We start from the raw sequence: 23,452 nt of genomic DNA, 5'->3' as shown, positions 1-23,452 counted from the left end.
GTGGTGGTTAATGGAATTCCCTCGGATGAGGGATATGTGAGTAGTGGAGTGCCTCAGGGATCGGTGCTGGGGTCGATTCTGTTCAATATATTTGTGAGTGACATTGCCGAAGGGTTAGAAGGTAAAGTTTGCCTTTTTGTAGATGATACTAAGATTTGTAACAGAGTGGACACCCGGGAGGGAGTGGAAAACATGAAAGGATCTGCGGAAGTTAGAAGAATAGTCTAAGGTTTGGCAATTAAAATTCAATGCAAAGAAATACAAAGTGATGTACTTAAGGAGTAGAAATCCACGGGAAACGTATGTGTTAGGCGGAGAGAGTCTGATATGTAGAGACGGGGAGAGGGATCTTGGGGTGATAGTATCTGAGGATCTGAAGGCAACGAAACAGTATGACAAGGCGGTGGCCATAGCTAGAAGGTTGCTAGGCTGTATAGAGAGAGGTGTGACCAGCAGAAGAAAAGAGGTTTTAATGCCCCTGTATAAGTCATTGGTGAGGCCCCACCTTGAGTATTGTGTTCAGTTTTGGAGGCCGTATCTTGCTAAGGATGTAAAAAGAATTGAAGCGGTGCAAAGAAAAGCTACAAAAAAGGTATGGGATTTGCGTTACAAGACGTACGAGGAGAGACTTGCTGACCTGAACATGTATACCCTGGAGGAAAGGAGAAACAGGGGTAGATATGATACAGCCGTTCAAATATTTGAAAGGTATTAATCCGCAAACAAATCTTTTCCGGAGATGGGAAGGCAGTAGAACTAGAGGACATGAAATGAGATTGAAAGGGGGCACACAAGAAAAATGTCAGGAAGTATTTTTTCACGGAGAGAGTGGATACTTGGAATGCCCTCCCGCGGGAGGTGGTGGAGATGAAAACGGTAACGGAATTCAAAAATGCGTGGGGTAAACATAAAGGAATCCTGTTCAGAAGGAATGGATCCTCAGAAGCTTAGCGGAGATTGGGTGGCAGAGCCGGTGGTGGGAGGCGGGGCTAGTGGTGGTTAGACTTCTACAGTCTGTGCCCTGAAATGGCAGATACAAATCAAGGGCAGGTATACACATAAAGTAGCATATATGAGTTCATCTTGTTGGGCAGACTGGATGGACCGTGCAGGTCTTTCTCTGCTGTCATCTACTATGTTACTATATAACAAATCAATATTGAAACATTAGAGACTAACTGGGACATTTTCAAATGTGACAGTTCCATATAAACTCTACAAACAGTGGTAGAGTTTAAGTCATTGGATTATAACTTAAATTCTGCAGCTGGCTACCTCTCCATCCCTGCCTCTCTGTGCAAGCCTAGATCGCCCACCAGGATTCATCCACACTAGAAGCTCAGGCCCTTGACACCACCTACATGTCAGTGTTCTTTATAGGATAGAAACCAGATATATCCAGATGTTTGTGCAACATAGGGAAGACACAAATTGCTCCTTTCTTTACCTGTATAAATGTTTGGTTAATTATTCTAGGGTTTGTTCCAGAACAGTTCCCTTTTGGGAAGTTGTCTGTGGTGCCAGCAGCCCTAGGGATTTCAATAGTGGATAATGGTTACACATTTGGCTGGGAAGATCCAGAGCCCCCCCCCCCCCCCTCTCTTTTTAAAAAATCTTTGTGTAACTCCACCTGAAAACCGACTGACTAGACTAGGGAGCCCCCAGGGCAGGTTTGGGAATGGAAACCGCTAATCTTAAATCTTACGTTCTTAAACCTCCACTACCCCAATTGTAGAGGACTCAAATACAAATCACTACACGCATCTACCTTCACATACCTCTGCACAAAATCATGGCATAAACTACCAAATGCTATAAAAACAACAGTTGATTTGACAACCTTCCGGAAGTTATTGAAGACGCATGTGTTCGAAGAGACTTACAATAAAAATCCTCCTTAATGACTTGATTCCATTCTACATCTAAACCAACTAATACTGATCCCTTCTAATTTGATTATGTTAATCACATTATCACTATTGGTCATTATATCTTATCTATTTTACCTTGTGTTATGTAAATAATTCTACTGACCTATCTACCTAATTTCTTACACAGTAATATGTTAAATTAGACCAAACCCTTACTCTGTTTATGATTATACCTTTTGCAACACAGTGTAAGCCACATTGAGCCTGCAAATAGGTGGCAAAATGTGGGGTACAAATGCAGCAAATCTCTCTATATAAAACGCACCTCCAACGTTCTAATGAAGCCTCACTTTCCCAACGTTCTAAAGTGAGGCGGCAGAGACCACTTTTCGTCCATGAGTGTCTGCCCCGCCCACGCGTCAAATGTGATGATGTCGAGGGTGGAGCAATGACATTGTACCAATGAAATGAACTAGCAACCCAGGCAGGGGGAGGAGTTCACTGCCCGCCCCACGGACCTTAAAACTACCCCCTCCACCCAAAGCACATAGCTCCCCAGCCCCAAGATTTCCCACACGCTGCCCAATACGGAGTCAGCCTTGGCATTTACAGACGGAACGCATGTCGTTCTCCGGGAAAGGACTCACGTTCGACCACAAGAAACGGAGCCTGCGCACACTCACAAGAGTAACAATCAACCTCAAAAGGACCAAGACCATGTGCTGCGGCGCCGCTATCAGAGCCCAAGAAAGGTTCAAACGGGAAAAGCACAGCTTGATGCCCAGCAACTGCGCAAGCCTCCACACTCACAGCCAATTCAAAATTTGCTGACCACACACGGAGGAAGGTTTGATGGCCTCAGCAACCAAACAAGATTCGAATTACAGCAACGGAGCACGCCCATCTGCCGGCCCCAATCAAAGAATTCAGTATAGAAGCAGCAAAAGACAAACAGCTCTCCCAAGCCTGCCAAAAATAACGACACTGTCTCCAAAATACATCCAGGACCAGCAGAAGCACGCACATGACTGTGTGAGAGAAAGAAGAGGGAGGAGAGGTCCAGAGGGGGAAAGGGGGGGGGGGTCCTGAGACATGACAGAAGGGGGAGAGTGAGACCAGAAGGGGGGAGGGGTCCTGCAACCACACAGAGGGAGGGGGGGAGGTATCTCTGGCACACATACAGTGCATTGTTGTCAGGGTTGCAGGAAAATTTCGGTGGCTGTGGTTTTTTGGGCGGTTTTCCCGTGGCCGCTGTGTGGTTTGGGCGCTTTTTTCCGGGGCTTCTATTGGTTCAATTTGGTCCAATAGAAGCTTTTCCAGGGCTTCTATTGGTCCAATTTGGTCAAATAGAAGCTTTTCCGGGGCTTCTATTGGTCCGATGTGGTCCAATAGAAGCTTTTCAGGGGTGGGGTTGACGTCAGGGGCAGGGTTAATAATGGCAGGGGCAGGGTTAATGACATCAGGGGTGACATCAGGGGCGGGGGCTGGTGACGTGGGAGGTGGGGTTTGACTTTGAGCGGATTTAGGGCTGGAAAAATTTTTCCCATTTGGCAACCCTTCAATCTGCACCACACACTCTATGTCTCACACTGTGTCACACAGGGTTGCCAGATGGGCGGTTTTCCTGCCCAATTGGGCGGTTTTCCGCAACCCGCCGCGGGAAACTCTTGCCCGTGGCGGGTTGCGGTTTTTTGGGCTCGTTTTCTTTTTTCTGTGCGGGTTTTGGGTGGTTTTTCGGCCGGCGGGGGTGAGGCTAATGGCGACAGAGGCGGGGTTTGTGATGCTGTGGGTGAGGTTTGGTGACGTATCGGGCGGGGCGATGATGGTGGGGCGGGGCTGATGACGGCGGGGGTGGGGTGTGTGCGGTTTTTGGGCGGGTTTTGACTCTGAGCAGTTTTGTGTGGGAATTTTTTTTTTTATATGGCAACCCTGGTGTCACATTCTCACACACACACACACACTCTCTCAAACATACACACACACAGGAAACCCTTGCTATCGCCCGTTTCATTTGTGTCAGAAACGGGCCTTTTTTTACTAGTAAATAAATAATCTAGCCCCTCCAACCAAAGCAATGTTCCCCTGCTTCTGCCGAACTGGACAGAAAATGATAACATTTTAAAAATATTTTTGCTTCCTGCAATCGTTAGGAACCACAGTACTACTGAAGCATCCCGTATACCCTGGCTCGCCCGCACTTACCCAAAGAGCGGCTCACAGCGTCCAGCCTTAGCAACAAGGCCTTGCTGTCCTCCAGCTTCAGTTTTCCCGCCATTGCTGTCTTCCCGTTACGCGCCGCGCACATACCAAACGTCACCGCTGACGCCTAGCAGAATATATGGGAAGACACAAGACAGCAAGTTGCAAGCGGCCAGCGTATCGCACGAATCGGCTTAAACTGGACCTGAGCCTTGGAGCCAATCATGCCACCCCTCCGGGCCTGAGCTCCGCGCGAGTTGCCATAGCAACCAACGCCACGACGCCCGTGCGGAAAGAAGGCGTAGGCGTGTTATGATGAGCGCGCGCGCAGGGTCCGTCTTTCTTTCTGTAATGGTGCCGCCTCCACTGACAAATCAATGCGAAAGATAAAGTTGGGGGAGGGGAAAGGCGTGGAACCGGCGTCTGACGTCGAGCCTGGTCACATGACGGGTATTTTCCCGACGTGCCTGCCTGCTACAGGAAGTGTCAATCCCCTGCTGTGGGAGGAGGTGAGACCCGGGTTGTGGGTGTATTTGAGCCTGTTTAGGGGTCTTGGCCTGTATTATGAAGGCATAAATTTTCATAAGATGCGTTTTGTGGCTTCGGTGCACCGGTTGCGCCTGGGGCTTGGTAATCCTGGGCTGTGCTTTTAATAAAAGCGCAGACTTAAAAGACTGGGCCTGGCTGCAGCCAAAAAAGGTAATTGCTGCTCATTGGAAACAAAGATTAAGGTCCATCGGTGCAGATATGGATAAGAAAGCTTAAAACTTTGGCAGAACTTGAAAAGTTGACGGATAGAAAACATGGACACTATAATTCAAGTGCGAAAGAATGGACAGTAGTGGACACATTATTGACAGGGCCGGTCTTAGGCAGAGGCGACCAAGGCGACCGCATAGGGCCCCGCGCCTAAGGGGACCCCGCACAGCGCCTCAACTCTGCCTCGCTCGTGCCTCCGCTCCGACCTCTGCCGCTGCTCGCCTTAGTCGCCTGAGATGATCCCCATTCCCGCGGCTCGGCCACTCCGCTCCAGCCACCACCGGCGTGGCATCCACCCCCGGCTTGGGCCCGCTACTAATTGTAATGGACTTGAACTGAATAATTTCTGGGGAGGGGAGGTTTCATGATAGCATTGTGCTTATTATTTCAATCAGTTTTTTTTGTACAAGTTTAGCTTCATTTGTCTTTATTTGAAATTTCATAAATAAAAAAATGTTCAAAAAATGGAATAATCTTATCAATGGGGCGGAGCTAGGGTGGGGCAGAGCTAGGGTGGGCGGGGCTATGATGGGGCCCCACCAAATTGGTCTGCATAGGGCCCCGCACTTGCTAAGACCGGTCCTGATTATTGAATACAGGGAATGCAGAAGGAATACAAGGGGAAAAGCCATAAAAGGAAAGGACAGAGGGGGAGGGGGGAAATAGGAATTAACCATGTAATGGTATGATATAAGAGGTTCAAGAACGCATAGAGATTGTACAACAGTAGTGCTATTGGCTGTATTTGAGAAAAGAAATGTTATTGTTGAATCTGATGAGTACTTTGGACTGTTATTAGAAAACTGAATAAAACATCTAAATTTTTTAAAAAAGGGACTTTGAGGCTCTTTTACAAAGGCATGATAGTGGTACTGCACTTGCCAAATTGGCCCTATTACCGGGATAGCACAGAAGCCCAGCCGTAGTTCTGAAGTTGGCACGCACAGTTTCCCCGGTAGAAAATAATTTTCTACCGCCTGGGAGATCGGCAGCATGGCCCTTTGCTGCACACTGTCCAGTTACTGTGGGGTTAGCATGTGAGCCCTTACCCTCAACTAAGTAGGTAGCAGTTAGGGCTCAGGCAATATATAGCCGCACGCTAATTTTAATATTGGTGTGTGGCTATTTGCTGCCCCATTTTAAAAAAAGTCTTTTCTCTGCTGCAGTAAAAAGTGGCCTAGCATGCTCCAAAATTAGCACAAGTTACTTTTTACTGCAGCTTAGTAAAAGGGCCCCTTGGTGAAATGTGCATGCTGGAAATCTAGTATCATGTGCAGCGAGTTTGTAGGAAGGGACTATGTGGCAGGAAAAGAGGAATTTATTTATTTTATTGCATTTGTATCCCACATTCCCCCACCTATTTGCAGGCTCAATGTGGCTTACATAGATTTGGTAACATAGTCATAACTGGATATCTGATACAGTTAGTAGTGTGTAGCGATTAAGGAAGGGGAGAGGGAAGACGGGAGAGAGTTGTTAGGGTAGTTATAGACGGTGTGTGTTCATAATTGAGTGGGCTTAGTGAGGTTATAGGTTTTCATTGTAGGCCTTGTTGAAGAAGAATATGAGAGGCATTTAGGGGTTCTTTTACTAAGGCGCACTGAAAAATGGCCTGTGCTGTTGTAGGCGCTTGTTTTGGACACATGTAGGTCCATTTTTCAGTGCATCTGCAAAAAAGGATTTTTTTTGGGAGGGGGGAGGGGGCGAAAATGGATGTGCAGCAAAATTAAAAATTGGTGTGCGTCCATTTTGGGCCACCCACTGACTTAGCGGTAAGGTCTCACGCATTAACTGGGCGATAATCGTCAGTGCACATACACTGCTGATTACTGCCCGGTTAGTACTACATGATAGAAAATAAAAAATATTTTCGGACGCACGTATCGGGCACGCGTAAAAAATTGAATTACTGTCCGGGGCTTGCGGTAGTTCCAAATTGACACACGTTGGACACACATAGGCGCCTTAGTAAAGGGGCCCCTCAGTCTCTTCAAGATTATGGATCTACAAGCAGCAAAACGTTTTTTTCTGGTGAGAAGTAAATTCTAGAACAAGAGGTTATGATATGTAAATCAAAGGAGGGGGCGGGGCAGACATTACTGTCTTCTTTTTATAAAGTTATTAAAATAGAGAAGTAGTTTTGAAGTTAGACCACCACAACCAGGGAAGTCCAATTCCATTCAAGTTGCTCCTTGTGATCATGGCAACTCAACTCCATTGCCTCAGGTAAAATTAGATTGTAAACTCTCCAGGGACAGTAATTGTCTAGTGTACCTGAATATAACTCACCTTCAGCTATTACTGAAAAATGTGTGAGCTAAATCCAAATTTAAAAAAGCAAAACAAAAACAAAAAAACTCCATGCAAAAGCTGGATAGAACAGCCTCCCAGGATAGAGGAGAAAGGGGCGGACTGACAATTGAAGCAATTGGGCAGCCCCCGAGGGGCCGCAGCATTAGGGTTGTGCTCTCCCCAAGTCTCCATCTAGTTTAATCACTTTTGATAGGTGATTAGAGGGTTCATGACCCTTATTGCCCGGGAGACTTGGTTTGCTTCAGAAGTGGACAGGCTACTGGGTTTTGTGGTCAGCAGGACCCAGCTTTGGGTTTCTAAAATAAGCAATCATTAAAAGAAATGAAGCAAAATAGCATAAAAAATGAAACTAAAAAGATCAAAAGAATGTAAAAGCTAGAGAAAATAAGCACAATTATTTAAAATTAGCAAAAATGCAAGAAAAAAAATACATTTATATTTAAGCTGTCCCTTCCAAGGAGAATTAAGGGAGAAAATCCAACTTCTTTGTCGGGGCCACACTTCCTTAAAGTATCCCCTTAGACATCCAGAAAGCATTTGTAATGGTGTAGTCCTTTGTGAAATGAAGGAATTGAAAAATGTTTGGATTCTTATTCATTATAAAATCTATTTGCAACACTGTGCGTGCTTTTCTTTTTTTCTTTTAAAGGTAAACCGTAAACGTGTCCTTCCGAGCGAAAAAGATGATCCGAGAGCAGTTAACCAAGGAAACTGTTCTTATTACAGGAGGCTGTGGTTATTTTGGTCAGCGGTTAGTACTGTTATTTAAGATAATTTTGGGCCTATGTACTAATTGCTGTTCTTGTACACACAAAAAAAATGGGAAAATGGCTGGAAAAGTCCTTGGTACCAGGTCAGCCAAGCACATAAAAGTTGATACTTAGCACTGTAACCAGTTCCAGGAAAGAGGCTGCCATAAGGGTACATTAGGGAGAGCACATGAGCCTGTATGTGGAACAGTAGCTGCTTTTGGTTCTAGAAAGCAGTCTCTCACCCTCCAAGAGAGAAAAGGTAGGTGGGAACACAGCTTGCCCTGGGGAGAGTAGTTGCTGCCATGGGTGGATAGGATAGAAGCCCTTGGCTCCAAGATTGCCATCCATTGACTATCAAAGGGGAAAGGAGAGAGGAGTAGAGGAGGTAAGGGGCAAAGTTCAAACCAAAGACAAAGTAAGGCAGAAAAGGATGACGTTTAAACAAACAAAAAAAAAGCTATAAACAATTATTTACCCTTATTCATAAAACTTTGGGTATAAGCCCAAATTTTCCAAACATTTTTTTTACCCCCTCAAAACAAACTCCTTAGTCTTTCAGTGATATGCAATTATAAATATTAGCAAGAAAAGATTTATTTATTACTGAAGTTGGTGTGTATGATGTAGCTCTTAATATTTGTGTAGTCACACCGGGTTGATTCAGAATCCACAATATAAGCATAAGAGCGTAGAACATAAGCGTAGCCATACTGGGTCAAACCAATGGTCCATCTAGCTCAGTATCTTGTTTTCCAAACAGTGGCCAAGCCAGGTCACCTTCTCCTCTGCGCATATCCAACAGACTGCCAAGACCTGTCGCTTCTTCCTCTTCAACATCAGCAAAATTCGCCCTTTCCTATCTGAGCACACCACACGAACTCTCGTCCACGCTCTCATTACTTCTCACCTTGACTACTGCAACCTACTCCTCACCGGTCTCCCACTTAGCCATCTATCCCCCCTTCAATCCGTTCAGAACGCTGCCGCACGTCTTATATTGTGCCAGAACCGATATACTCACACCACTCCTCTCCTCAAGTCACTTCACTGGCTTCCGATCAGATACTGCATACAATTCAAACTTCTCCTCCATACCTACAAATGCACCCGGTCTGCGGCTCCTCACTACCTCTCTACCCTCATCTCCCCCTATGTCCCCGCCTGTAACCTCCGCTCACAGGACAAATCCCTCCTCTGTTCCCTTCTCCACCACTGCCAACTCCAGGCTCCGCTCATTCTGCCTTGCCTCACCCTTTGCCTGGAACAATCTTCCTCAACCCCTACGCCAAGCTCCCTCCCTACCCATTTTCAAATCTCTGCTTAAAACTCACCTCTTCAATGCTGCGTTCGGCACCTAACCTTTCGTGAAATATAGTATTCCCTATCAGACGGACTTCACACTTGTCTTTAGATTGTAAGCTCCTTGAGCAGGGACTGTCCTTCCATGTTAAATTGTACAGCGCTGCGTAACCCTAGTAGCGCTTTAGAAATGTTAAGTAGTAGTAGTAGTAGTCACAAGTACCCGGCAGAAACCCAGATTGTGGCAACACTCCATACTACAAATCCCAGGGCAAGCAGTTGCTTCCCATGTCTGTCTCTATAGCAGACTATGGACTTTTCCTCAAGGAATTTGTCCAAACCTTTTTTAAACCCAGATATGCTAACCTCTGTTTCAGAGCTTAACTATTTCGTTGAGTGAAAAAATATTTCCTCCTATTTATTTTAAAAGTATTTCCATGTAACTTCCTTGAGTGTCCCCTAGTCTTTGTACTTTTGGAACGAGTAAAAAATCGATTTACTTCTACTCGTTCTACACCACTCAAGATTTTATAGACCTCAATCATATCTCCCCTCATCGTACTGGTATATAACTCAATTTTTCCAGTTTGAATTATTGGGGCACTTAAGTTATGAAGATCCATAACTGGATATAATCCACCTATTTTATAAAGCATTCCTATATCTTGCGGCTCTGCCCAACCTGGCCTGCTTGTATGCTATGTAAAAGTATATGCTCTGCATTGCTAGTGCTTACTGTTGCACATATATACAATGGTGTGAAAAAGTCCTGCATCACCTGTTCAGAAAATCATGTTTGTAAGTTGTAAATTCAATTTCGCATCTAGTTAGCATTAAAATGTTTTATTTAGCTCCATCTATCCTATGTATAGTATGATGCTAAGTGTATTATGTATATCACAAGTTCAGGTGTTAGAGTAGCACTGTTAAATTTATTTTTACTTTTTTATTAATTATTTTTTAAATTAATTCTGTGGCCCTGAAAAGGACCGTTTAAAACAATTTATCAGCTTTAATACTTGGCTAAAAACTAAAGCATATTCGTTGGTCAGAAAACTCTCAACGCCATTGGTTCATTTCGATCCGTAAAATGCGTCAAATCTAGAAGCTCCTAATGGAACACCAATGCATGGGATAAAAACCATTACAGGCGCCGCAAAATATCAGCAAAACGCATACAACTGATGCAAACTTGAATTCTGAAAATGGCATACGAAATGCAGTATTTTCCACCTTACATTTTGGCAGAAAGCTGGTCAGAGATGAAAGTTATCATTATCGCACAGGTGATGCAGGACTTTTTCACACATGTACCTATGGACAAATTCATAAAGTGCCTAGGTCTGCACACAAAAAAGGCTTTAAAAATTAACCCGTAAAGAATACACATGATTTAGAGCCCTGTTTATTAAGGTGCGCTTGCGTTTTTAGCACATGCTAAAAATTAGTGTGCGCTAACCGTGTAGATGCCTATAAGAATATTATGGGCATGTACACGGTTAGCACGCACTAATGCTAAAAACGGTAGCGTGGCTTAGTAAACAGGAACCTTAATATAAGTGCTCTTTATTACTATATTAATATATTTAAGTTTGGTGGCTTTTTTCAAATAAAGTATGGTTATAAAAGTTATTTAGAGAGCAAACCAAAGTATGTTACTGTCCCAGTGACGAGACTAGGTGAGCCATGAGTGTGAGGCTGATGTGAAATGAGTCGCCGCTGAGGTGTTAGTGCTTTGAGTTAAGTTCTGCTTGGCGTTGGGTGATTTTTTTTTTGCTGTCAACAAAATTCTGCATGTTGTTGATCATGTTTACCCATGAAATGTTCTGAAATTTTATGTAAAAGAGTTTTTGTGTGTGTTTCAGTTTAGGTTGTGCTCTGCACAGGAAAGGAGTTAATGTAATTCTGTTTGATGTACGGAAACCTGCCCACGATGTGCCAGAGGGAGTCATGGTTGTAGCCGGAGATGTCCGCTGCCTCTCCGACATAGAAAAAGCTCTGACCGATGTCAGCTGTGTATTCCATAGCGCTTCCTATGGAATGTCTGGCAGGGAGCAGCTGAACAGAAGGCTGATTGAGGACGTTAATGTGAAAGGCACTGAAAATGTAATTCTGGCTTGCCAAAGACAAGGAGTGCCAAGGTTGGTTTACACAAGCACCTACAATGTAGTTTTTGGAGGACAAACTATAAAAAATGGGGACGAATCTCTGCCTTACCTACCTCTTCATCTTCACCCAGACCACTACTCACGGACCAAATCCTTAGCAGAGATGAAAGTTTTGGAAGCAAATGGTAGTGCACTTGAGAACACGGAGGGTACGCTAAGCACCTGCGCTTTGAGGCCTGCAGGAATCTATGGTCCCGGAGAACAGAGACATCTTCCCAGGATAGTTGGCTACATTGAAAGCGGCCTGTTCAAGTTTGTATATGGGGATCCTGACAGCTTAGTTCAGTTTGTGCACATAGATAACCTTGTTTCTGCTCACATTCTGGCTTACGAGGCTCTTAAGCCAGACCGAAGATGCATAGCAGCTGGCCAGACATACTTTATTTCAGATGGCAAACCAGTGAACAACTTTGAATTTTTCCGTCCCTTGGTCGAAAGCCTAGGGTACAAATTCCCCACAATTCGCCTTCCTTTAGCTTTTGTTTACTTCTTTGCATTCCTCACTGAACAGATCCACTTCCTAGTGGGTTACATTTATAATTTTCAGCCACTTCTCACTCGTACTGAGGTTTACAAAACTGGAGTCACACATTACTTCAGCATGGAAAAGGCAAAAAGAGAACTGGGGTATGAAGCACAGGAGTTTAGTCTCGGTGAAGTCATTGAATGGTTTAAATCTCAAGGTCATGGCAGAAGGTTAAGGGGTAATGCCGTCAACTATTTTGCTTGGAATATAATATTTGTCTTGCTACTGGTGGTTGTGCTACTGTCATGGTTTCCAGCAGTTGTCACATCATCTCTCTAATTTCTAAGGGTTCAATATTCATCCAGCGGCAGTTAGCGTTTTTTCTGACTGTCGCTGGTGTTATTCCTGAATATTCAGTGCAGGGTCGTGTCTGGGCTTCGGCATTGGCTATCCGGTTTATGCAGAGCTGGTTAAGCCTATATTCAGAACTTAAGTGGCTATGGGTTACCACATGAAGTAGGCCTTTTACAAAGGCACGCTAGTGTTTTTAGCGCACACCAAATGCTAGAGACACCTATATATTTCTATGGGCATCTCTTAATGTTTAACCCATGCTAAAAACGCTACCGCTCCTTTGTAAAAGATCCCCCAAAGCTAGAACTGTGTTTTATGCGGTTACTCTGGCTGGTTAAGTGTCACTAAAAATCAGCGGATAGCCCCCGAACAAGAGATTTAACCATTCGCCACTGTTTCCCACTGGGTAAATTGTTTTGAGTATCAACCAGTAAATTTTCTTTTTTTTTTTCACAATCTTGGTTCTACACAGTTGAATTTATCTAATCCGGAGCCTTTTTAAAGATGTAATTGTTGGACCCAGTTATATGTTCAGACTGCGGGAGGGAGCCTGGCTAACTCCAGCAGTCAGCCTGGATATTCAGTGCCGGGCCGTTTCCAGTGACCGACGTTGAATTTCAAGGTTTATTTTTGGCCGGTTTAAACTTAGCCAGCTAAGTTGATATTCGGAAATAGCCAGTTAGGGTTAAACCGGTCAAATATATTCATCTATTTAAGCGGCTCGATGCAGCTGCTTACAATAGCCGGCTATGGACTGACTATTCAGGGATAGCCTAGTATATCGTGCAGTTATAGCCGGTTATCTGCTAGCCGCTAACCAGTGATATTCAGCAGGGGATAGTCGGCTACTGCATATTGCCAGATAGTCAGTTAAGTGCCATTTAACCAGTCAGGTGCCGTTCCTGGCTGGTTAAATGGTTTTGAATATCGGGGGGGGGGGGGGGGGGTAAGGATACATTTCTATTGAGGACAGTTGCCTAGGAATACTAAACCTTATGTATACACAAAATATTAAACTTCTCAGTTCTATATGTGACTCAGAACTTTGGGTCTGTTTGCTGTCTTTAACACCTATGTTTCACTGTATTGTGGTGTTTATCTTTTCAATTTCTTCAGTTGAGAGAAGTAGCAAAAGATATTATTCCAAATGTAGCAAGGATACTTTTACAATGTTCCTTAAGAGTAGTATCCTCCATCAGCAAAGCCACTTTTTTTTTTTTCTTTCCATGAATATTGCTGCCAAGGCATTTGGGATCCTAAGAAGCTGTATATGACACTGATAAATGTATATACCAAATGTATATTTTCTTATGTAATTCCACTATTCATGATATATTGTAAGCCACATTGAGCCTGCAAAAAGGTGGGAAAATGTGGGATACAAATGCAATAAATAAATAAAGTTCAAGCTGAGTGGCAGCTTTGTGAAGGAGCAAAGGAAACCTTGGTCCTTGCCCAAGCTGCCTTTCCTATTAACTCACAACTTCTTGCTCTCTGCAGCTGGTACCATTCATTCTTTGCTGTACCAGCACCAGAGCAATGATCCTATATAATAATACTCACCTCCAACGTTCTATCCTGCCTGGGACCGTGGCTCCTGTGGTCTGCTAGGCACCATCAGTGACATGATCCCCCTTCACGCCCCTCCCACCGAGTTCCAGACTCCGCCCTCCCTCCGATTTCAACCCCCCTGCTGCGACCCTGACCCTCCCCCTTCCCGACGAAAACACTCCCCCGCCGCCATCGTGTACCTGTGCTGATGGGGGCCCCAACCCCCCGACAGCCGAAGTCCTATTCTCGGCTGCGCGGCTTTGCTTGATGAATGATCATCTGTTCAAGTTTCTGTGCGTGCATCTGACATCAGACGCACGCACAGAAACTTGAACAGATGATCATTCAACAAGCAATGCCAGCGCAGACGACAACAGAACTTCGGCTGTCGGGGGTTGGGGTCCCCCCGTCAGCACAGGTACGCGACGGCGGGGGACAGTTTTCGCCGGGAAGGGGGGGGGTCGACAGGGTCGCGGAGGGGGGTCCAGGGGTCCATAACGCGGAGGGGGGGGGTGTTGAAATCGGAGGGAGGGTGGAGTCTGGAACTCGGTGGGAGGGGCATGAGGGGGCATTGAACTGGGTGGGTGGGTGGGAGGCTGGGAGGCCTTGAACTGGGTGGGAAGGGGGGTCTGGAACTCGGAGGGGACAGAACGAGACAGCGAGGGAGGGTGAGGGATTGCCTTGCTAGCGCCCGTTTCATTTCATAACGAAATGGGCCTTTTTTTAACTTAATTTACGGTTTGTTAATTTGTAATCTGTCTGAACCAAGGCGAAGAACAATGTGCATATACGTAAAAAATTGTTACAACAATACAAACGGAATAAATGAATTTAAAATCATCATTAATCCATCAATATATTACAGACATAGCACAGTTATCAGTCACTAGACCACCCTCTTGCATTCAATTGTTATCTGAAAGCTCTTCATGCGCCTTAAATGAAAGACCTGCTGGCTCCATTTCAGCCTCTTGCCTAAGATCAAATATAAGGTCTGAGCCATGAGCTGAGGATAGTCTTTTCTTTGTCTTTCAGCTATAATTATGGGGGAGTAACCACCCTACCACCCAACCCCATTGGGACACAGATATTTTCACCATGGTCAAAGCAGGAGGAATCAACCCGTTAAAGAAACTTCTAGCAAATAGGGTCACATCCTGCCCTTCTGTTGGTTGCCCAACACAGATGTCTACTTCTGTATCTGTTTGGATCCCAAATAGTATTTAGCTATTGAGAGTACTTTGTGCTAATTGAAGTCTTAGCTCATGGGTTGTCCTCTGACAGCATTTTACAGTTCTCAGGGTTTTGTACGATTAAAGACGGTTATTTTAGGAGCCCTTATTTGCACGTTACATGTGCAAATACTGCAAAATACAAACAGGAGGTCCGAGCCTCAACGGATATGTAACAGGGGAACTAATGAGGCAACAAAAAAGACAATGAATTCGAGGAATGCACGAAGGGTTTTTAGTTCACTCCTGGAGTCCAAATAAAGCGTAGAGATACATCTCACATACACAAACCCTATTTTAGAAAGCCAGTAGGAGGGTGTAATTGAATGTTAGGGCAGACGAAAAATCTACATGCATTCTCCATTTCAGAAGGGGAATGTTGGGATTTACCCAGGGACATCTAGATGATAAAAGTTCTTGTTTTGAGCAGCAAGCAATAGAAGGGAATAGGGGAGGTCACCCCCCTTTAATTCCCCAGTGTTCCCCCCGCCCCATTAAACCAATAGTGCCATGTGAGTGCGGGCCCTGTACTTCACTGAGAGAATGTAAAGGTGTAAGATTTCCAAAATATGACATGCACATGTGTCATCCCTTAACATGTATGTTCTGAAATATGAAGTGTGATGACACTTAGAGACATACATGTTTCTGTATTACCTGTGACGTTTTAGATGTTGACTGTTGCAAAGTAGATGCTCCCATTGCATGTTGCCAACCTATATACATTCACTCCTGCATATGTTTTAGATACGATTTCTACGTTGGCAGATCCTTTTCTAAAACACTGCCAGAATTGGACATGTCCTAACCTGGACATCTCAATTGCAGTTTGTATTTCTAAAATCTGCCTTCACAGTACTGTGATTTGACAGTACAGCATGCCTGCCAAGATGGGGGGGGTGGGGGGCAAGAATTCCCTAGGCCCGGCCTTGTAGGGGGGGCCCTGCGCCCCTCCACTTTGGGTTCGGGCCCGCCCAACTGCAGTACCTTGAATGGCTGGTGGGCCCGAACATCCCCTGGTGTAAGGAAGTTGGCAGTATGCTTTCTAGGTGCCTCTATTGCCCCAGGTACCTGTATATACTATGTAAACTGCTTTGAATAGAGTTGCAAAAAAACATAGAAGTCCCATTTCCTTTCTCCTAAGGGCTCAGGCAGTAAATAGCTGTATGATAATTTTAATATTAGTGCACAGCCATTTTCCCACCGTGGTAAAGAAGTGGCTCAGCACGTTCCAATTTCACACACCCAAACTAGTGCTTTTATCTGTGGCTTAGTAAAAGGGCCCCTAAGAGTACTGGGTCTAATTCTGGAGACCGCACTTTCAAAAAGATATGCATAGGATGGAAACAGACATAAAAAAAAAAACTCAGTATGTATACTCTGGAAAAAAGGCAGAATGGATATATCGTACAGACATTTAAATACCCTGGTCACTTAGCTTCAGGCTGGGGTGTCATTGGATTAGTTTAATCAAAACCAGCAAGATGGAGAAAGAGACCATTGAACTGTCATAGTCCAAAGGAGTGATGCTGGGCTTAGCAACCACCTACCCAATGGCCAAAAACTCCATCATAAATTGGTTACTAAGCCCATAGGTATTGATATGGTTGGTTGTCCCGACTGTTCTTTGCTATTTTGAATATCATTATGTAATTTATATGTATACATCCTTACTCTGCATAGATATTTTTGTTATTTAATGACCACGTGTTTGTGTTGTATATTCTCAGAAGAATCCGCAACCAAGCGGAGAACTCGAACGCCCCACGGGAAAACATACTAGCACCTTATGAGAACATTGTATATGTGAACACATTTTTTTGACGTCTAGCAAAGGATGTTAGTCTCACATTTTAACTTTTCATTTTATTTGTTTTTTACCATATGTTATTGCTTACTGTGTTTTTTTATGTGTTTTATGTTTTTTTTACTTAATTTTTCTTTATTTGCATATGTATGTTTTATAGACTCCTGATGCAGGCCTGACGGCCGAAACACAACAGTTGTGTTGAGTCTTTTCATCAATAAACAAACTTTTTAAGATTCTTGTCTCCAGGATTTGTATTCCCTTGGTCAGACATCCCACTCTCACTTAGACTTATTTCAGTGTTGTATATACATCATTTACCCCTTCAGCCTGATTGAGAAACAAGTCAGGTATGATATGAATTTTGGACCTTATTACAAAATTGTCTGCTGTCTTTTTCTTGGCCAATTCTGCACACTTTTTTTTTTCTTTTGTACTGTGCATTGTGGGGTTCCCCTGCCTCACTGTTTTTTCAGTACAAATAACGCTAAGGGTGAAGTTATTTATTGATGTGAATCCCTAATTGGACTCTTGTTGCGAACAATTTCCCTCTTAATTTAGGAGCCTTTTTTACTAAGTTGCGGTAAAAAGGACCCTGAACTGTGGCGGGGGCCATTTTTACCGCAGTGGGTAAAAAATGCTTAAAAAAAAAAAAGACAGACATGCGGTAAGATTGCTCTTACCTCATGGCCGTGTGTGTGTGGGAGGGGGGAGCATGAGGTGGCGGTAAAAGCTTCCACGCTAACCCTGAGGTAACTGGGTAGCATGCGACGCTACCCGCTTACTGCCGGGTGACCCCCTGTGCAAATATTTTTTGAATATTTCTGCTAGTGCCGAGAATGCCACGCACTACTACTACTTGACATTTCTAAAGCGCTACTAGGGTTACGCAGCGCTGTACAATTTAACATTGAAGGACAGTCCTTGCTCAAAGGAGCTTACAATCTAAAGGACAAATGTACAGTCAGTCAAATAGGAGCAGTCTAGATTTCCTGAAAGGTATAAAGGTTAGGTGCCGAAAGCAACATTGAAGAGGTGGGCTTTGAGCAAGGATTTCAAGATGGGTAGGGAGGGGGCTTGGCGTAAGGGCTCAGGAAGTTTATTCCAAGCATAGGGTGAGGAGAGGCAGAATGAGCGGAGCCTGGAGTTGGCGGTGGTGAAGGGTACTGAGAGGAGGGATTTGTCCTGTGAGCGGAGGTTACAGGCGGGAACGTAAGGGGAAATGAGGGTAGAGAGGTAACGAGGGGCTGCAGACTGAGTGCATTTGTAGGTAAGAAGGAGAAGCTTGAACTGTATGCGGTATCTGATTGGAAGCCAGTGAAGTGACCTGAGAAGAGGGGTGATATGAGTATATCGGTTCAGGCGGAATATAAGACGTGCAGCAGAGTTCTGAACAGATTGAAGAGGGGATAGATGGCTAAGTGGGAGGCCAGTAAGGAGTAAGTTGCAGTAGTCAAGGCGAGAGGTAATGAGAGCGTGGACGAGAGTACGGGTGGTGTGCTCAGAGAGGAAAGGGTGAATTTTGCTGATGTTAAAGAGAAAGAAGCGACAGGACTTGGCTATCTGCTGGATATGCGCAGAGAAGGAGAGGGAGGAGTCGAAGATGATTCCGAGGTTGCGAGCAGATGAAACGGATGAGGGTGCCATCAACTGAGATAGAGAGTGGAGGAAGAGAAGTGGGTTTTGGTGGAAAGACAATAAGCTCGGTCTTGGACATGTTCAGTTTCAGGTGGCGGTTGGACATCCATGCAGCAATGTCAGATAAGCAGGCCGATACCTTGGCCTGGGTCTCCGCGGTGATGTCTGTTGTGGAGAGATAGAGTTGGGTGTCGTCAATATAAAGATGATATTGGACACCATGAGATGAGATCAGCGAGCCCAGGGAAGAGGTGTAGATTGAAAAAAGAAGGGGTCCAAGGACAGATCCCTGGGGAACTCCAACAGAGAGCGGGATGGGGGTGGAGGAAGATCCACTAGGGGTGGAACTACCACCGGTAGCTCTAGATTGGCACACAGTAAGACCGCAGTGGGCTTACCACTGCTTCGTAACAGGGCCCCTTAATTAGGATAAGAGTTGCTGGGATGGGGGGAGGGGGGATCAAACTTAACACATCTCTCCTTTTTTACAGCCAAATACTACACTTTTGTAAACTTTTATTTCCCCCAAACACTATTTTATACAGCAAGGACTTAAGTTTTTAGGCTCATCATTACACCAACAGTCTCTAGTGTTTCTCACACCTCACACTGTGAGCTTTTGTCTCAGCTAGGGGGTCCTTTTTACTAAGGCGCGCTGAAAAAATGGCCTGCAGTAGTGTTGACGCGTGTTTTGGGCACATGCAAAATCATTTTTCAGCGCACCTGTAAAAAAAATGCCTTTTTTAAAAATTCTTGCTGAAAATGGACGTGCAGCAAAATGAAACTGCCAGGTGTCCATTTTGGGTCTGAGACCTTACCGCCAACCATTGACCTAGCAGTAAGGTCTCTTGCAGTAACCGGCCGGTAACGGTCTATGTGTGTAAAATGCCGATTACCACCCGATTACCCCGCCCAACAACAGAAAATAAAAATATTTTCTGGCGTGTGTAAAGAATGAAATTACCGCACGGGCTACACGGTAGCCAGGCAGTAACTTGGAATTGCCACGTGTTAGGCGTGCATAGACGCTTAAGCAGCTTAGTAAAAGGGCCCCCTAGAATGTAAACCGCACTGAACCCTGGAAAGGGGGTATTAGTGGTATACAAGAATTGAATTGAAACTGTATATCTATGGTGATTTAATAAAATCCCACACAATTTATTTCAGTAAAGTCCTTAGCTTTCTTTCTTAGAAGCCGTTGAGACACACAGAGGGGCATAATCGAAAGGGACGCCCAAGTTTTGCTGAGGACGTCCTCACAAAACATCCTGACGAAGGGGCGGGGAAACCCGTATTATCAAAACAAGATGGACGTCCATCTTTGATTTCGATAATACGGTCAGGGATGCCCAAATCATGAAATTTAGGTCGTCCTTAGAGATGGTCGTCCCTAGACTTGGTAATTTCTGATTTTTGGCGATAATGGAAACCAAGGATGCCCATCTCAGAAACGACCAAATGGTTGTGGGAGGAGCCAGCATTTGTAGTGCACTGGTCCCCTGACATGCCAGGACACCAACCGGGCACCCTATGGGCACTGCAGTGGACTTCATAAAATGCTCCCAGGAACATAGCTCCCTTACCTTGTGTGCTGAGCCCCCCAAACCCCCCCCTGAAACCCACTACCATAGCCCTTACAGGTGAAGGGGGGGCACCTAGATGTGGATACAGTGGGTTTCTGGTGGGTTTTGGAGGGCTCACTTTCTTCCACAAACGTAACAGGTAGGGAGGGGGATGGGCCTGGGTCCACCTGCCTGAAGTGCACTGCACCCACTAAAACTGCTCCAGGGACCTGCATACTCAGGTCCATCACAGCAGTATGACATCTGAGGCTGGAAAAAATATTTTTAAAGATTTTTTTGATGGTGGGAGGGGGTTAGTGACCACTGGGGAAGTAAAGGGAGGTGATCATCTGGTCACTTCAGCCACCTTTTTGTGCTTTAGTTGTAAGAAAAACAGGACCAGGTAAAGTCATCAAAGTGCTCATCAGGGACGCCCTTTTCTTTTCCATTATGGGTCGAGGACGTCCATGTGTTAAGCACGCCCAAGTCCCGCCTTCGCTACGCCTCCAATACACCCCCTTGAACTCTGGCCATCCCTGCGACAGAAAGCAGTTGGGGACGTCCAAAATCAGCTTTCAATTATACCGATTTGGACAACCCTGCAAGAAGGACGCCCATCTTCCGATTTCTGTTGAAAGATGAGCGTCCTTCTCTTTCAAAAATGAGCCTGACAGTTTCCTAGAAAAACCCCGTGGTTCTGTTCACTCACCCGTGGAGGCAATTTCTGTCGTCTGCGGTCCCTCAGGAAATCACGAATAAAGTCACTTCCTATGCTGTGCACATCAGGGAAGGAAATAACTACTTTAATGCTTTTTTGATTTGTATATTTCAGACAGCAGAATGTGAAGGTGTGAAGACTTTTGCAAGGCAGCATAGCAACTAAATTTGCAAAAAGATTAAAAATGAGACACTGACATCTTTCTGTTGAAAGATGAGCGTCCTTCTCTTTCAAAAATGAGCCTGACAGTTTCCTAGAAAAACCCCGTGGTTCTGTTCACTCACCCGTGGAGGCAATTTCTGTCGTCTGCGGTCCCTCAGGAAATCACGAATAAAGTCACTTCCTATGCTGTGCACATCAGGGAAGGAAATAACTACTTTAATGCTTTTTTGATTTGTATATTTCAGACAGCAGAATGTGAAGGTGTGAAGACTTTTGCAAGGCAGCATAGCAACTAAATTTGCAAAAAGATTAAAAATGAGACACTGACAAGAGATTTATTTTATTTTAATTAAGCTTTTTATTGTAGTTTTTTTCTTTTATTGGAGAAAACAGATGTCTAAGACAAATTGATATATCTAAGGAAACAGTTTGTACACACAGAATGCCGTCAAATTAAAATACTGATGCAATCTTGAGAGAATTTAAATTGCAATAGTTGGAACATATATATATAGACATTTGATATCAAAAGAGTGTCAAATATACAAACAACACACACACACACAAAACCACAACAGAATAAATAAAAAGGTTTTCAACCCATAAAACAAAAATCATCGTCTGATGCTGCTCTTCAAAAAGTATTAAATGTTTCCGGCCTCCTTTACAATTTTGTTTTTGCCAGAACAAGGGCAGTTATTTATATTCAAGCCAAACATTACGGGCCCTATTTACAAAGGTACACTAGCGTACGCTAATCGTGCAGGTGCCCATAATATTTCTATGGGCGTCTACGCAGTTAGCGTGTGCAAGAACGCTAGCACGCCTTTGTAAACGGCCCAAAAAGTCTAAGCCCCATGAACATCTGGCACAAGATTTGAAATGAAATCCAGCAATTAGGATGCCTCTTATGCTCAAAAAATGGGGCTAACTCAATTGAAGTATACTCTAGAATAATCATGAAATAAACCTGATAATAGGCAGTATAAAACATCAGGATTAGATTTACTAAAGTATCACTACCGCATCGGGTCCCATTGTATAAAATGGGACGTCATAAATAGCACAGCTTGATTTATGTTAGATACAGTGTACGCTTAAGTAGAAGTGCGTTTTAATACATCTAGGGGTCCTTTTACTAAAAGGTTAATGTACGGCAACAGGCTTTCCGCATGTCAATCAGGAACTACCGCCAAGCTACCCCCTATTTCTGGCGCTACAAAAATATTTCTATTTTTTGTAGAGCCGGTGCTTACCCAGTGGTAATCGGCATAGGCGTAGTTTGACTGTTTCATTGGGTGTGTGTGGGGGGGGGAGCATATTAGCATATTCATTTGCATATATACATATGCAAATGAATATGCTAATATGGAGGAAGGAATTGAAATTTACAGGCAAAATATCACAGATGCACATTTCAAAAAGCTGACATATTTCAATAAATAAATTCTGAATAAAATACTTTTTTCTACCTTTGTTGTCTGATCATTTAGTTTTTCTATTCGCTTTGGTCCCAGTGTCTTCTGCTTTATGCACTGTCTTCTTTCCAGTAGGCTTCCCTCTGCTCCCACCCTCCCAGTCCCATCCATCTCCTGCTCCTTCCCTCTGCTCTCCACCCCTCCCAGTCCCATCCATCTCCTGCTCCTTCCCTCTGCTCACCTCCTCTCCCAGTCCGATCCATCTCCTGCTCTTTCCCTCTGCTCTCCACCCCTCCCAGTCCCATCCATCTCCTGCTCCTGTTTTAGGCACGCGCCGGGCCAGGGTTTACCGCATCTGCAAAAAAGGGCTTTTTTTTGTAATGGGATAGGAAAAGGGCCTGTGGTAAAACTGAAACCAGCGTGTGCCTAAAACCGGCCTGAGCCATTAACGCCACCCACTGATCTAGCGGTAACGGCTCACGCACTACGCATGCAGTGAGTGGTCGGCGCACGCCAACTGCCGGAAACCGCGCGTGGGAGGAAATAAATCATCCAGGCGTTACGGGCATGTGGCAAATCTGAAATTATGGCCGGGGGGGCGGGCAGGGCGGGGTCGCCCGGCAGTAGTCTCGTTTTGGCACATGCACATGCGTAGAACCTAATATACCTTTGTAAAAGGGCCCCTTAAACCCTTTTAGTTTGCTTCTCTGCTTTTATTTAAGAAGACACAAGGAGACATAAAAAAATATCACTAATATACCTTATGTCATTTTCAACAGCCAAATAAAACACTTACCCCCCCTGTTTACAAAGCTGCGCTAGTGGCTGTCGGTGCGGTAGTGTCGGCATTGCCGTGCGGCTTTGTAAACAGGTGGGTTAGCTAATACAATCTATGCTCTCTTTAGTAAAAAAAAAACTTTAAAATACTGTTTAAAAAACGGATAGAAAATAGTATCATCAGTTGGCACCAGACAGTTACACAAGTACTATTTATGTGGTCAGAGAACAACAAAAATGTTAGACTATAAAAACATTCCAATTAATTTCCATATATATATATATAAACACTAGTGGAACCATGCCCGTTTCCTCAACAACCCTAGGAAGGCTGTCATGTAAGCTTTTTTTTTTTCTCTCTCTCTCCCCTGCCCTCCCTGCCATGTCCAGCGATTCTCCTCTTCCC

The 23,452-nt window shown here is 44.5% G+C and overlaps 1 protein-coding gene across 3 annotated transcripts in view; it reads left to right on the top strand.

Moving 5' to 3' along the window:
• SDR42E1 (short chain dehydrogenase/reductase family 42E, member 1) overlaps nt 1-12,365 on the top strand; it is a 79,001-nt gene extending 66,636 nt beyond the window's left edge. Inside the window, exons 1-3 of one of the 3 annotated variants that reach the window (XM_030204516.1) lie at nt 4,520-4,579; nt 7,792-7,893; nt 11,059-12,365. In XM_030204516.1, coding sequence (XP_030060376.1) covers nt 7,826-7,893; nt 11,059-12,166 — 1,176 coding nt within the window. In that variant the 5' untranslated portion in view covers nt 4,520-4,579; nt 7,792-7,825 and the 3' untranslated portion in view covers nt 12,167-12,365. Of the gene's footprint in view, nt 1-4,519; nt 4,580-4,692; nt 4,770-7,791; nt 7,894-11,058 lie in introns of those variants that run through there. The other 2 variants (XM_030204517.1, XM_030204518.1) reach the window with 2 other exon arrangements.
• The last annotated feature ends 11,087 nt before the right edge of the window (nt 12,366-23,452 follow it).

This window comes from Microcaecilia unicolor, chromosome 5, assembly GCF_901765095.1.
Source record: "Microcaecilia unicolor chromosome 5, aMicUni1.1, whole genome shotgun sequence".
Classification (NCBI taxonomy): domain Eukaryota; kingdom Metazoa; phylum Chordata; class Amphibia; order Gymnophiona; family Siphonopidae; genus Microcaecilia; species Microcaecilia unicolor.
This window is presented reverse-complemented; position numbering and strand designations above follow the sequence as displayed.